Source organism: Pleurodeles waltl, chromosome 3_1, assembly GCF_031143425.1.
Source record: "Pleurodeles waltl isolate 20211129_DDA chromosome 3_1, aPleWal1.hap1.20221129, whole genome shotgun sequence".
In the NCBI taxonomy this organism is placed as follows: Eukaryota; Metazoa; Chordata; class Amphibia; order Caudata; family Salamandridae; genus Pleurodeles; species Pleurodeles waltl.
This window is the reverse complement of record NC_090440.1, coordinates 1,584,587,380-1,584,601,526: the sequence shown is the minus strand read 5'-3', so window position 1 is coordinate 1,584,601,526 and position 14,147 is coordinate 1,584,587,380. Positions and strand designations below refer to the sequence as shown.

At 42.2% G+C, this 14,147-nt stretch overlaps 1 protein-coding gene across 1 annotated transcript in view; it reads right to left on the bottom strand.

Annotated features, from left to right (window-relative positions):
• Window positions 1-14,147, bottom strand: part of CACNB4 (calcium voltage-gated channel auxiliary subunit beta 4) — a 613,027-nt gene that overhangs the window by 47,440 nt on the left and 551,440 nt on the right. Inside the window, exon 12 of the mRNA XM_069225181.1 lies at window positions 12,150-12,335. Coding sequence (XP_069081282.1) covers window positions 12,150-12,335 — 186 coding nt within the window. The remainder of the gene's footprint in view (window positions 1-12,149; window positions 12,336-14,147) is intronic.

The following is a 14,147-nucleotide window of genomic DNA, read 5'->3' as shown; positions in this document are numbered from 1 at the left end:
AGGAATCATGGAACCACGTTGAGCATATTCAAAATATTAAACCTCCACAACGAAGACCAAAAAATATTGTTACAGCACTGCACTGACAGGACAGGAGACTCCTTAACCCCATTCTCTATGACAACTGAAATAACGTCCATGAACCAACGATAAGCACAGGTGAATACCAAAATGGCAGTCCGTCATGCGTCAGAAAGTAAAGCTGTTTGATACCAATAAAATAAATGAAAGCCATCCAAAAAATTACAAAATCATTATTACACAACCTTTTACAGCCTTCGTATCAATGTTAACCTGAAAGAATGCTCATGAACTATAAAATAAACACTTGTGTATTTTCCTCCCTAAATCATGACAGGCATAGTAAGCACAATGTAAACATGTATTCCATACTATAGTCAAAGTACTGTCATACTCTGGACTATAGGGAAAATTGTTAGAACATACTATAACAACTCATGAGCATAACAATAGGCTGAGCAGCCACACCATGTCAGATGCATTCATAAACAACGCCCAAAAAGAATTGCAGAATTCCATCAAATTTTAGTGTCATTCCAGATACGTAATTAAGATACTTAATAAAGCAATTATAGAATTTCTAACCTACTCGTCAACATACTCACTCAGCCTCTCATACACATCTCCTTTGCACTTTTCAATGGTGATGACTAAGTTAGGCTATCCTACACAGGACACCCATTCTCTCCGTTGTATCCCAAATTATCTGGAACAGAGTTGGTAACTCTCTTAGCTCCAGAACTGTGTTGCAATAGTTAGCATTGCTCCTATGCGGTGGACACTGTTGTCGGAGCATCAGTTATCTGTGCGCTGTTCAGGTCTGGCACTGTTCCCCAGCTGAAGGGGTGCCTAGCGATGGCATCTCTGGTAGACTATCTACTTGGTCATTGACTTGGTCCCTCCATAGTTGGTTGAATGTAAGATTTTTTTCTGCAAGGCTGTCACATAGTAGTGATGCTAATGAAGTGGGAACATGCAGGGGTGCTAATGGGGTCTGCAGTCCTATTTTCCTGAACCCATGGTAATTCCAGTTCCCAAAGAGATAGGTGAAGCCTGCAGTGGCCTAGAGGGCACCAGGTTCAAAATCCATGCCTAAAATGGGAAATAACATCCTGCCAGTGGACCAAAGTTTGGTTCTCCCCTTCTCAGTTAATTGTTATCCAATAAACCTAAATGGCATTTAATTATCTTTAAAAAACTTTTTTTTAAACTAGCTGATTAGAGCAATGCTTTGCCTGCTAATAGGAAAGGTAAGTAGTCTTGCTACAGTCAATGTTATCAGCTTCATCACTCACTACTCTTCACTCTCTCTTGCGGACATCCTTCCTTTTTTTTACTATATGCAACCTGGTTTGCTGTGCACAAGCATCCAAGCCCAAATTAAGATCTCCATCTGAGTCAAGCCTACTTATTGCTTATCGACTAGTTATATGGAGGAAACTCCTTATACATCCAGTTGGCCCTTTTGCTCTGCTTACTTTAAATTTACTAAAGCCCCAAAACACCCCTTGTATTCATTTTCGTTTCTGATCATATCGCATACTTGACTCTCATAACTGAATCACACTCCCACTAGATCTCAGAAAAACCCTATCTTGTAGCATTCAAGACTGGTATGAAGACCCATCTCATTTAGCAGTAGACCACTGAACACATTTGAAACCAAAACAATCTCCCTCTTCCATCCAATCTATTTAGTTTTTTTTTATTGTTGTAATCACTTGCCACAGGGAGAAGAGTGATTTTGGAGCTTTATCACTGTGTGGGAAGTCTTCTTACTCTCCCCGTGGCACTGCTGATCCCATTGCTCATAACACAAGTCCCATGATTAATTTCCTTGTGTGCCTCAGATTCCAGCTAAGACATACTGTCCTTCCTTAAGGTTACACAGGCAAAACGCAGCAAGTGTAAACAAGGTTGCACCCAGCCACAGTCAAATGAAGCCCAGACCAAAAGCAAAGTCATCTGTGCCTTTCCAAGCCAAGGCTTCCTGCCTATGGGCTCACATCACTGCTATGCAAAGATCATACGTTCTGTGAAAAACAATATAGTTCTTCTGAAGCAAAAACATTCAAAGTTTCTTTCTAGCTTTCAAACGTGGGAACCTATGAGCTGCTAGATGGCCTGATTGGAGCTTTGGATGTCACACAGGGAGTTCCACCACTCATTTCTAGCAATACCACTACCTACTGGTGCTGTTGAGTAAAAAAATAATCATATTATTTTGAATATTAATGATGATTTGGCCATTGAGCAGAATGTTTGTGTGTGTCCAGTCAGAATTACATTATTAGAGAAATGTATTAAGGCAGTGAACTTTATCCTAGAGGAACTTCAGATATTGAAAGAGTGGCTAAAGTCAGGGATGTGGAATGCCCAGGATATGATGTCTGGGGTCAAGGGCAACAAGGTTTCATGTTTATTTTGTCCTTGGGAACAAGCAAGCCCCCTGCAGCACAAACCCTTTGGCTGCTTTACAGAGAAGGGAACTGTCTGCAGTTGAGGTAATATGTGTGCCCATATGTTAATGCTGTTCAAACTTGTATTTATGGTTCATTAACAAAAAGCCTTCATTATTAGGGTGAGCACTGTAAATAAATGTTTTAAGGTCAAATTGCACTACTGACAGTGGTGCCAGTAAAAGAGAGAAAAAAAAAGTGTGCACACGTTTGAAAAGTGTAACAATATGAAGCTAAGTATAATGCTCCCAGAATGTTCTCTGATTTGATGCAAATGTTTGCAGAAGCTTGTAAGCAACAGTGATGATTCTTTGCTTTCAAAATAAAATGTTCAGGAAAAAAATGGAAAAAGAACATTTCGCTACTACGAAATTTTAGGTGCTATTTTTTCGAAGCATCATTTAGTAAAATAGAATGATGCATGCTGGTATTTCCCAAAAAATATTCCTAATGGAAAATCAATGTAACTATTTTCAACAAGATTATGGGATGCATTAAAATAAACAAGCACTGGCAAAGCCAACCGATCCAACATTTTTTGTGATTTTTTGGTTTTTGTCAATGCATGTCTTGTTTTGACATGGCTTTTGTAACACTTTAGTGTTGTGGGAGTTACCAGGCACTCACCATTGTAACAAAAACTGTCAAAAAGAAAAAAAGGTTTTGGTCTCAAAAAGCACACATTGCCATCAGTGGCATATCAAGGGCCTCGCAGCCTCCTTCCAGGGGGCCCTGACAGCACACCACCTGCCCTGAGTGAGTCTGGAGGGCCCCCCCTCCGTGTTCTTTGTAGGGAAACTCCCTCCAGTTTCGTTACGCCACTGATTGCCACAGTAGTTCCTGCCACTGAACAAAATTCATTCTGTGTCAATATGCTCCTTGTGGAAGAGCAGAATGCGATCACTCACAGTAAAGCCAGCCGATAGAGGGAGAAACAGAAGTTTAATAAAACCAAAATCTCTTTGTTAACGCCAGACCTAATTAGGACCAAATTGTTAACGAAAGTCACAAAAATGCACCATTGGTAGATGTCTTTGAATTAGTGCCTTCCATGAATTCACAAGAACTTACAGACGTAGACCAGGAAATGGTACTCCTAGAAAATATTTGTAAACTGTATTTAGCACAAGCAAATAGGCATGTGTAGATTTTCTCATGTGAAAATCTATTGAGCGTTTACAAGTTCCCTCTTACCCTCCAACTACTTTTTTCTCAACCCTGGAAGAACCTCTACTCCTGCCATTGTCAGGAGTACATTTCCAACCTATCTCATTATGGGAAACGATTAGAGAAGAGCTGGTGAAAATCCTTAAAACACTCATGTTAGTAGGTTTGCAGACTTAAAGGCATTCCAGCCCTGGAACTATTGTTTACTGTTTCCTCCAACCCCAGTATGTAGATCTGTGGAAAGGTGGCAAAATAAGGAAATTGCTATAGTAGGGATTGAAATTGTAAATATTCAAGTCCTACTATAGAAGTAGCCTGGCATAATCAGAGAGGCTACTATTAGAGTTCTTACATAATGAGATTGCTGCCATAATTTAGTGCCACACTACATGGCACCAAATGGACAAGTAATTTTTTTACTGGACAAGTAAATTTAGGAAGCAACCTGTTCCATGGACAAGTAGATATTTTGTTAGATTTCACACTCCTGAACGTGTTAACCAATGGGAGCACAAATCAAACATTGTATCTCTTGTGCTCGAATTCCGAGTACTGGAGAGTGTAGACCCTTTAAATTTTGAAACCAGAGACAAGAATGGTCTGTGAGATAGGAGAGTAAGGAATAGAAACAGACTGTCCCATTCTAATAATTTTAGCAATGTAATTAACTGCTTCAACCTAAGTTTTCAGGATATATTGTTGAGGATGTTACTTATTCTAGTGTGGTCACTAAAATTGTAAATACTAGAGTCAAAAAGCATCGGGCCAAATTTAGTTTTGCACTCAAAGGGTCTCTAAACCTGTATCCACTAGGTCTCTCCCAACATTGGGGAGGTTTAAGTTTTAGAAATTAGGGTGGGTGGAAAAAGTACAGCAGGGGATGAATCCTCAAGAAGCAGAGGAGAACAACTGAAATTTGGTAAAACAAAGAAAGAATGAATGGAATCTAACTGTGGTGGGGCAGTTGACTATGACTTATCTTTAGGCTCAGAAAGTGATGATTGACACTTTGATACTTCAGTAACAATGACAGCATTAGAAAGGGGAGCGTCTGTAAAGACTGCGAGACAAATAAATGCCATTTGAATGATTAACAATTATTATCCTGAAATATAGTGGGCTTCATATGCAAAATGGAGGACATTGTGGGATGTGGAATCTACTTGATATTTTTTACTTCCAGAAGACCTAGGGGGGTCATTTTGACCCTGGCGGTACGTGACCGCCAGGGCTAAAATGACAGAAGCACCGCCAACAGGCTGGCGGGGCTTCCTGGCCTATTACAACCGCGGCGGAAGCGCCGCGGTCGCACATCCGGGGCCGGCGGTATTCCGCCACATTTGCCCCGGCGGTGATAATCCGCCTGGGCAGCGCTGCCCAGGGGATTACGAGTCCCCTTTCCGCCAGCCTTTTCCTGGCTGTTTGAACCGCCAGGAAAAGGCTGGCAGAAAGGGGAGTCGCTGGGCCCCTGGGGGCCCCCGCACTGCCCATGACACGGGCATGGGCAATGCAGGGCCCCCCTGACAGGGCCCAATGGAGCTTTTCACTGTCTGCATAGCAGACAGCGAAAAGCGCGACGGGTGCAACTGCACCCATCGCACAGCCGCAACACCGCCAGCTCCATTTGAAGCTGGCTCCTGTGTTGCGGCCGCCGGCCCAGCGGGGATCTCCAAATGGCCGCGGCGGGGGTGCGGCCGCACGGCGGTCAGATCTTGGCGGGCGGCTACAGCCACCCGCCAAGGTCATAATGAGGGCCCTAGTCTATATTCAAATGACAAACCCACATTATGTATAATTTGAAAAAATATCTAGTAAACAATCTATTCATAGGATGAAGGGTGCTATCTCTTATTAGTAAAAGCAGAAATAAGTAATAACTGTACTCTGTACTTGATTAATTGTAAGCCTGGACGGAGTTTGTGGAATTCTGCTACACAGAACTCTGCGAAGTGCCGAAAAACTCCACTGTGCTACGTGGAGTTCCGCGAGCGATGGAGTTTGGATTAGGTGTGCTGTTCACGCTGATTTTCAGCGCCAGGAGTTTCTCCTGAGCTGTAAAATCAGGGTGAACGGCATCACACGGAGCGCCAGAGGGCACTAAGTTCTTTCTGCCACTCGAGCAGATTTTCTACTCAAGCGGCAGCTTCCTCAATGCGAGTGACAGCTTCGTCATCACAAGCGGTTGTGGCCTACAGCTCGCAATCAGAAATCTCGCTCGCCAACTTAGTTATTTCTCCCGCTGGTGTTCGCCAACTTAATGTTGGGGAGCATGAGAAAAAGCTCTGCGCAGAGTGAGGAAAACTCTGCAAACTCCACAGGCGGAGTGGAATTCTTCACCCACCCCTAATTTATTTCAATTACCTCAGTTAGAATACCTCACCCCCACACAAAAGAACCTATCAATAAATGGGGCATACAATAATAATCAGAGGGGATTTTAATGCCAAATGAAGGTCTTTATAACTGGATAACTGGGTTATCAGGAAATCATTTGGGAGGATGAGGCATGACTAATACAGGGTGCTAAAACTAATAACCACAAAACAGATGTTATGAATAACTCCTGAGCATTAATGAAGGTTGTTAAATGAGCAGTCAGCCCAAGGTAAGGAAAGGGGTTAAAAGATCTTTTGCCAGTCAACTGGAGATGACCAAAGGGTATGGGCCGATTTATAATTTGGCAGACAAGGGTCTATCACTCGGGGTGATGAAGTAATTTGCTCCTCTGTCACCTTGAGTTCACCTCTGCCTACAATATTAGAATATGACTGCCAAGCTGGCAGTTATTTCTTAAAGTATTGTCAGGAACTTCTGTCATGGCAGTTACAGTCAATGCTTTTTATATATATATGTATTTTTTTTAATGTATTGTTCATGCTGCACATAACAACAAAAGAAAACAAAAGAAAGTAAAGCCATTGCCACACTACAAAACTGAGGAAAGGTACAATTAGGAATTTCGTGCACCCCAGAAGTACAAATGAGTACAATATGTCACAGCCCAATGTGATTTTCACTGGGTTATTCAGCGTAGTGAGCAAATACGCAGTAAAAGGGGACCAAATATCTTTGGGCTGCGATGTTGCCAGACACATCTCAGGATATAGGTCCAATTGTTCCTTGCAATAAGTCGTATCCTTGTGGGTCCCAGACGTTTGCTACAGCACTTCACAACTCTCCTCTTGGCCAGTAGAAGTGCCACTGTAGTGAGTCTGCGCATTGTGGGTTACAAGTCTTTCACCAGTCCTAGAAGACAGATATGCGGCTGACAGGGCACAAGCTCCAATACCATAGCCGAGAAAGCCTCGGCGGTAGGGTGTGCAGAGGGTTTCGTAAGGAGGGGGTTGATCTCGCCGTGTTTCCAGTCATCAGGGAAGGCGGCTGCAGCTAGTGAGCAGTTGATGGTGAGGCGGAGCATGGGGGCAATGGTGTCTGAGGCTCTGTTGAAAATGTGGTGGCATGGGTCCGTGGGGGCCCCGGAGTGTATGGCTCTCATTGTTCACAGTGTATCTTCGGTGGTAAGGGGGGTCCAGGTGGTGATTGTTGGTTTGTTGGTGTCAGGTAGAGGGGGTTCTGTGCGTAGGTTTTCCTTGCTGAAACTGTCGTAGATGGTCTTGATTTTGTGATGAAAGTAGGTGTTGAGTTTGTTACAGAGGTCCTGTGAGGGTGGGATGTACGTTGTTTCACTGTTGGGTTGGGCGAACTCCTTGATGATACTGAAGAGTTCCTTGCTATTGTGTGTGTGTGAGGAGATTCTATTTTGTATAGTTTTTTTTGGTGTTTCTGATGAGTTTGTGGTGTTTGGTGGTGGCGGCTCTGAAGTTGCTATGGGCTTCTGTGGATTTGGTGTTTCTCCAGAATTTTTCAAGTGCGTCTAGATTCCCAGAGTTTAGGGGTGAACCAGCTGGCTTTCTTTGCATGGGTGCTGTTGTTCTTTTGAGGGGTCTATGGTGTTGGCACAGTCGGCGATCCATTTGTGGAAAGTACATTCTGCAGTGTTTGGGTTGTCATTGTGTGCGATGGTGGGGGCGGCAATGGCAAAGGCGGCGGTGAGCTGATCGTCTGTTATTCATGTCCAGTTTCTATGAGATGGTTGGTGTTGGGGTCGGATGACGGTGGGTGTGTTGAAGGTGAAATGGATGCATCGGTGGTCTGTCCATGGGAGTTCTGTGGTGTGACTGAAGGTAGCAGAGGTTCCTGTGGTGAAGATGGGATCGAGGGTGTGTCCTGCTGAGTGTGTTGGCTCCATCACGATCTGTCAGAGTCCTATGTTGTGGAGGTTGTCTAGGAGGGATGCAGTGTTGGGGTCTTGTAGATTTTCGAGGTGGAAGTTGAGGTCTTCCAGTAGGGTGTAGTTGGTGGCTGTGATGGCTTGTGCGGAGATGCAGTCCGTGATGGAGTCAGCAAAGGGTGTACGTGGTCCGGGAGGGCGGTAGATGAGTGTTCCCCTGATGGTGGATGTCGGGCTGGTGTGCAGCTTGAAGTGGAGGTGTGCCATTAGGTTTGTGGATTCTTCTGAGTTTTCGGAGTGTGTGTTCAGGCGGAGGTTGGACTTGTGGACGATGGCGATTCCACCATCCCCAGGGGTATGGATTTCATCAGTCTTTGGGTGTCCTCTTTGGTGATGGGGGTCCAGGAGTTCAGTATCTGGTGAGGTGCTAGGTCCGTTGTGGTGAGCGGTGCTGGCGGGTTTTGGTTCCTGAAGCCTTTATAGATGTCCTGGATTTTACGGTGAATGAAAGTGGTGATGTCATTGCAGAGATCTTGGGAGTTTCTGACATGGACGGATGTCATCCTAGTCAGCAGAATTTCTGCTAGGAGAGTGACTAAACTTGTTTGCCTTCCTCTTCTATTTTGTATAGGTTGTTTTTAAGCTCCACATTGATCATCATTGTGTGCTTCCACACTGGGTTTTACTACTTTCAGATTCTGCCCAGGGTTTGTGTGAGAACCTCTCCTCTTAAAGAGGCAGGGAGTGTCTGATGGTGAATTAAAGAGGCATGAGCCTGAATTAAGTCTAAGCAGTCTTGGTATTCAAATTTCATTCATTTAAAAAAAAAAAAATATGCGGGTACCGTGTCACGCCCTTAGTACCGACACTCAAGCTTCAATCTCCATGGTACTGCAGTACCATGCAAGCTTCTCTGAAGGCGACTTGCATTGTATCAGGCTATCAAGGTTAACAAGCTTGAAAGGAGGCACTAAAAATGTTATTTTTATTTTTTGGTCCCTTAAGCCCCCCGCCACCCTTCACAAGTGCTGTGTGTTCAGATTGTGACTGTACATCATATAACATGTTTTGTTCTAAACAAATTCAGGTTACTGGGTCAGATTGCCTGATCCCTGTAATGGTGGCCGCTAATCGGATTGCTCAGTACCACAGATATACCTAACTGTTATCCCCTTCATGACCGCCCCAAACACCTTTCCAATCTGAAATGTTTGGGAAACAGTGAACAGATTTACACTAAATAACAAAAAGCACACTTTCTGAGAAAATTTCTAACGTCTGCCAAATTTGCTGTAATTGGGTTAAGCTATTTATTCCATATCAGAGAGAAAAATGTCCTATGGCAATTAATATGGGAAATCTACACTTTGGGACACCACTTTTTTCTTGGCTTGTCCACCAGTTTACAGTACCACAATATAGATCTGTGAAAGAAGACTATCCTCTACTAATGCAAGATGTCTATTCAAATGTATCAGTTGTTCACATTTATAAATATATGATTCATTAATGCAATGTTCGGAGGAGCCCTATAAGCAAATGTAGTGAGCTGTGAGTACAGCTTGCACCAATGGAAGAAGTTCTAGTATAACATTTTGTACACGTTTGCAAAATTCAAAACAGTCTAAGGCTATGTATGATGCTCCCTGAATGCATGCAAATACAAACAAAAGTAAGAAAGCAAGATTTCTGATTGTTCGTTTTTAAAATAAAATATGAAAAAACTATTTGCAACTTTAATTCCATCTCTTGAACTATCGCTTCCCACCTACTTCCAGCCTCTGCTTGTAGGTTTGGGGAAAGGCTGCCAAATCAGGACCTTGCTAGAATCGAATACCCATAAAATATGAACCCTAAAATAATCAGAGATTCTACTATCTGAGGTCTGATATAATGAGAACACTGCCATAATTTATCACCTCACTACTTGGCACCAAAAGGCACAAGTGTATTTTTTACAAGACAAGTAGCTTTCTGAAGCATATCGTTCCTTGGACAAGCAGACAGATTGCACAATTTCACACCCCTGTTGGTCACCACTTTATGGATCACCCCAAGCCTTTCCAGGAAGGAGGTGAGGTGGGTGAACGTTTCGCTTTTCAAAAATGTCAGCAGATTTTTTAAACAACGCCAAAGTTATTACAAAAACAAAAAAGACTCTTCCTTTGGAAAGTTTTACCTAAGTATAGCCACTGTCTTCCATTCATTCAATGCAACTGTGACAGAGTATCCTCACCTCCAAGAATGTGGTCTGCCGGCCACATTTAAATGTGGGTGGAATTTTTGATTAATCGTGGTGGAGACTACTCTGTCTCCACTGTGATTAACCCCCTATAATGGCCCTGAGGAGCAAGGGCCGTTGGAAAAATGACTACATCTCTTCCTACCTAATTTGAATGGACGGACGTAGTCATTTTTTACTGTTCCTTACCACCAGGTAAAACCTGGCTCTAAAGAACAGTAAAAAAATAATGTTGCCCCATCATGGGAGAACCCCACTATTGTGAGGGGAGCATTATTTTCTTTCTTTACAAGGAGAAAATCTTGTTTCTTGATTTTCTTTTCGAAAAGAAGAAAAGGTTACTGTTTGTTACAGGGCTCTGCCCTTCCTATGCAGCTCGTAACAAACAGACCAGAACAACCATTGAAACCACAACTATATTTGACCCTATTCTAACAGAACCATATTAGTAAAAACATGTGGCCAAAGAAATTTCCAATGCAATCAAGAATAAATTTGTTTCAGACCTTTAACATGCATTTTAAACAAATATAGTTAACATATGAGAGAGTAAAGAAAAGAAAGCTTTTGGGGATTCCTGTTCCTCTGAAACAGAGAGCAGCACAGACAAGACATCCAATTATAAAATCTGACTTCTGCCTACATAAGGAAAAGAAGGAGAAGCTTCTTTTAGAGAATCAGGGCTCCCAGCGTATGGTCATTTAGGGGTTCATTCTGCAAGAGAAGTCGGCTCTAGTTCACAATTACAAATCACTTATTTTTATCATAAAAGTGGCCTACCAGAGATTGTCACGTGCAGAAGAGTGGTTTCTGAGACTTCAGGAGTGAGGGGTGTTGCTTGGGTGGCAAGAGCTATAAACCTTAAACTGTGCTCTCCCAACATTCATACAGGTAACCCTGCGGCTAATGATGAGCCCATTCAGGTAGCTGAGGCACATCCAGAAGCCAAGGGGTGTCACTAAGGGTTTAATTAAAGACTTGAGCTCATGTAAACTGGGTGCAAGATCACAATGTACAATACCCTTGTAGATTAGACCATGCATGCCAGAATTTGTTTGGGTGGGATTAAATCCTATGTCGTGTCAATCTTTGGATCACAATAAGTGTTAATCACTATCAATAGTTTATGAAGAGCACTGTGAGTATAAACCCAGGTCATAGATTGGGAGAACAACAATAACACTAAAACCTATCTGAGCAGGTAAATATCATAGGCATTTCATGAAGTGGCCATTCAGAGTGCTGGATGGGTCAATATATGCACCTGTGTGGTGTGGGAATCAACAGAGATATGAGAAGCAGTAGGGAAAAGGCTGCAACACAATACAGCTAGGATGCGCTGTTAGTCTGCCAGATGTAGCCAGAATGTCATCACAAAAAAATCAGGGATGAGACACTATTATGTCATGAACAACTGGAATGTTATCAAAAACGTCCACTATTATTTCAAAGGTAGCCAAAATCCTGCTACAAATATCCACATTGTGCCATTGATGGGTCACCATATTACAGGGATACCCATAAGGCCATCAGGAATGCCTGCAATATGAAAAGGATGGGTCATTATTATGCCTGAAATAGCTAGAATGGCAAGTATTGGCTACTCTTATGCCAAGGATAACTCGAATAACATCAACATAATGGCAAGGCTGGGCTATTATTCTGCTATGAATAACCTGTCTATTGCCAGGCATCCCCTCAATGTGGTATGTTTGACTATCGTTAGGCCCTGAATAGGTTCAGTTCAGTGGTGACCACTATTACGCCATAGACAACTAAAATGGCATCAAGAATGCTCACAGGATGTCACTTATGAGTACTATAAAGCCATGTGCAAGGCAGTTAATACCTAACATGAAGGCCTTAGGTGAAGCCCTCCGATTTAGAAACAAGTCCGTAAGTGGTGGCAGGAAATAGATGCTCTGTCCATCACACCCTTATAGACTAACCAAGTGCTCAGTATACTCTGGTGGTTTAACACCTATGTACATAAACACAATAGGAACTGACAAGGCAAATCAAATCATACCTGTAATCCAGAGATTGCAGTGGGGTATGGTGAAAGTGCAGTAGAGCCCAAATTTCTTCCGAGAAGAGGAGTCATTGGTGTGCTGCTTGTAGTATGGGTTGCACGCCAGTAGGCCTCAAGGTATTCTGCCAAGTGTTCACAGGCATCCTCCAACTGATTTTCATCCAAAATAACATCAAACATTTCCTGTTAGCGAGAAAGGCCATTACACCTTGTTAGAAACTGATTGAAGAAAAAATATTAATGAATGACATTTACAGCAAATTTACAGAATTAGATATTTGACAAAATCTAAAGGATGGCTTATTTGAAGCAATTGCATTAATCAATCCTACTAAATCTGAAAATGTTACCTGTTGACAATTATATCAGCCAATGGGACAATACCTTATTGCCTACCCTGCCAGAGAACTGTCCTGGTATGTAACTGTGGCTTCTGATTAGACATGGACCTTAACCTAGAGTGCCAGATTTCCAAGGGCTCCCAGTCTTATTTATATTAAATATATCTCCTAAAATAGTTTTTCTCTTCCTTAGTTTTGCTCATATATTCGAAATGGCTAATTGTTTTATTTAATTGTGCCTTGGCTACGTTAGCTATGCTTATCTCGAGTTACCTCTAAAAACAATCAATAAATTACAAAAGATCAAAAGCGCTAGGTCTATCAATGGCCTAAAAAACATGAACCAGTGGCTAGCCACCTTAAGCAACTTCATTACCTACCTACAACGAAGTATGTAATCTTTAAAACCGCACTACAAATAAAAGGGAGAGAAGAGAATGAATAGAGGGGGGCTCAACCTCTTCACAATTAAACATTATAAAAAATAGAGAGCCCTACTCTACTGTATGGACTGTGTGGGGTTCTTTATCAAGACAAGTAAGGCATTCAGAGCCAGAAATATCCAGAAGTGGTGGTACAAAAAGCCATAAAGAGAGCATGCAACAATGACAGGGATGCGCTCCTAGAGCACAATCCATAGAAAAAAACAGAGGAACGTCTGATCTGCAGCACAACTTTCAACATTGCATCAGACAAAGTCAGCAAAATCAACAAGAACAAGAACTGGGGCATCTCGAACAGTGGCTCCCTAAATTTGCCAAAACTAATGTTTTCACATAATAGGTGTAGGCGCCTATAATAGACTATAATAGACCATAATATACAATAATAGACTATAATAGACAATACCAGAAAGTAGACAGACACAAGGTGCACTCCCACATGTAGTAGGGCAGCATCTAGGTGGTAGATTCAATGTCTACCCCTTGACAAAGACCACAAAAATGATGGATTTGGGAAACTATACCATATGCGAGTTGAGACACTTTACCAACCGTAGTACCCCACGGGTAGTTAATACATGATTGCATGCCCTTGTCAACTCAGATATATTGGCATGACCACCCAGAAAATCAAAGTACAGTTCAGAGAACACCAGAGTAATCTCAGATGTGGGAGAAACACAACCAAGATGTCCACTCACATCATGGAGATGGGGCATAAAGGGATGGACAATCGGAGGCTGGCCCTAGGATACACAGAGGAGACTATGAACTGTGAATGAAGACTTCTGGAAAAGGAACAATGTTGGGTTTTCAAATTAAACACTCATGCGGTAGGCCTCAATGACAACATACCTTGGGGGCAATTTATACATTAAACTGTAAATAACACTGTATTTGCCTTATAGAACATCTCTTAATATGATCACCCAATTGCAGTAGTACAACCTCCCTTTTTTAAGGTTCTGACAAAATGTGCACTTATCATGACATCATGCACTTTTTATACATCACAGCATCATGAATATCTGATCTGGGCAGCATTGGTTAATTAATGAATTGGTTAATCAAAAGTTTGACCAATGAATCATCACAATCTTCAATTTCTCTATTTGCCTAGCAATACATAATATACAACAAGCAGCTGTTTAGCTGTATCGATGGGAACACATTCCAAAGGTGTTTCCATTCAAATCCACCATCTTTTCTGG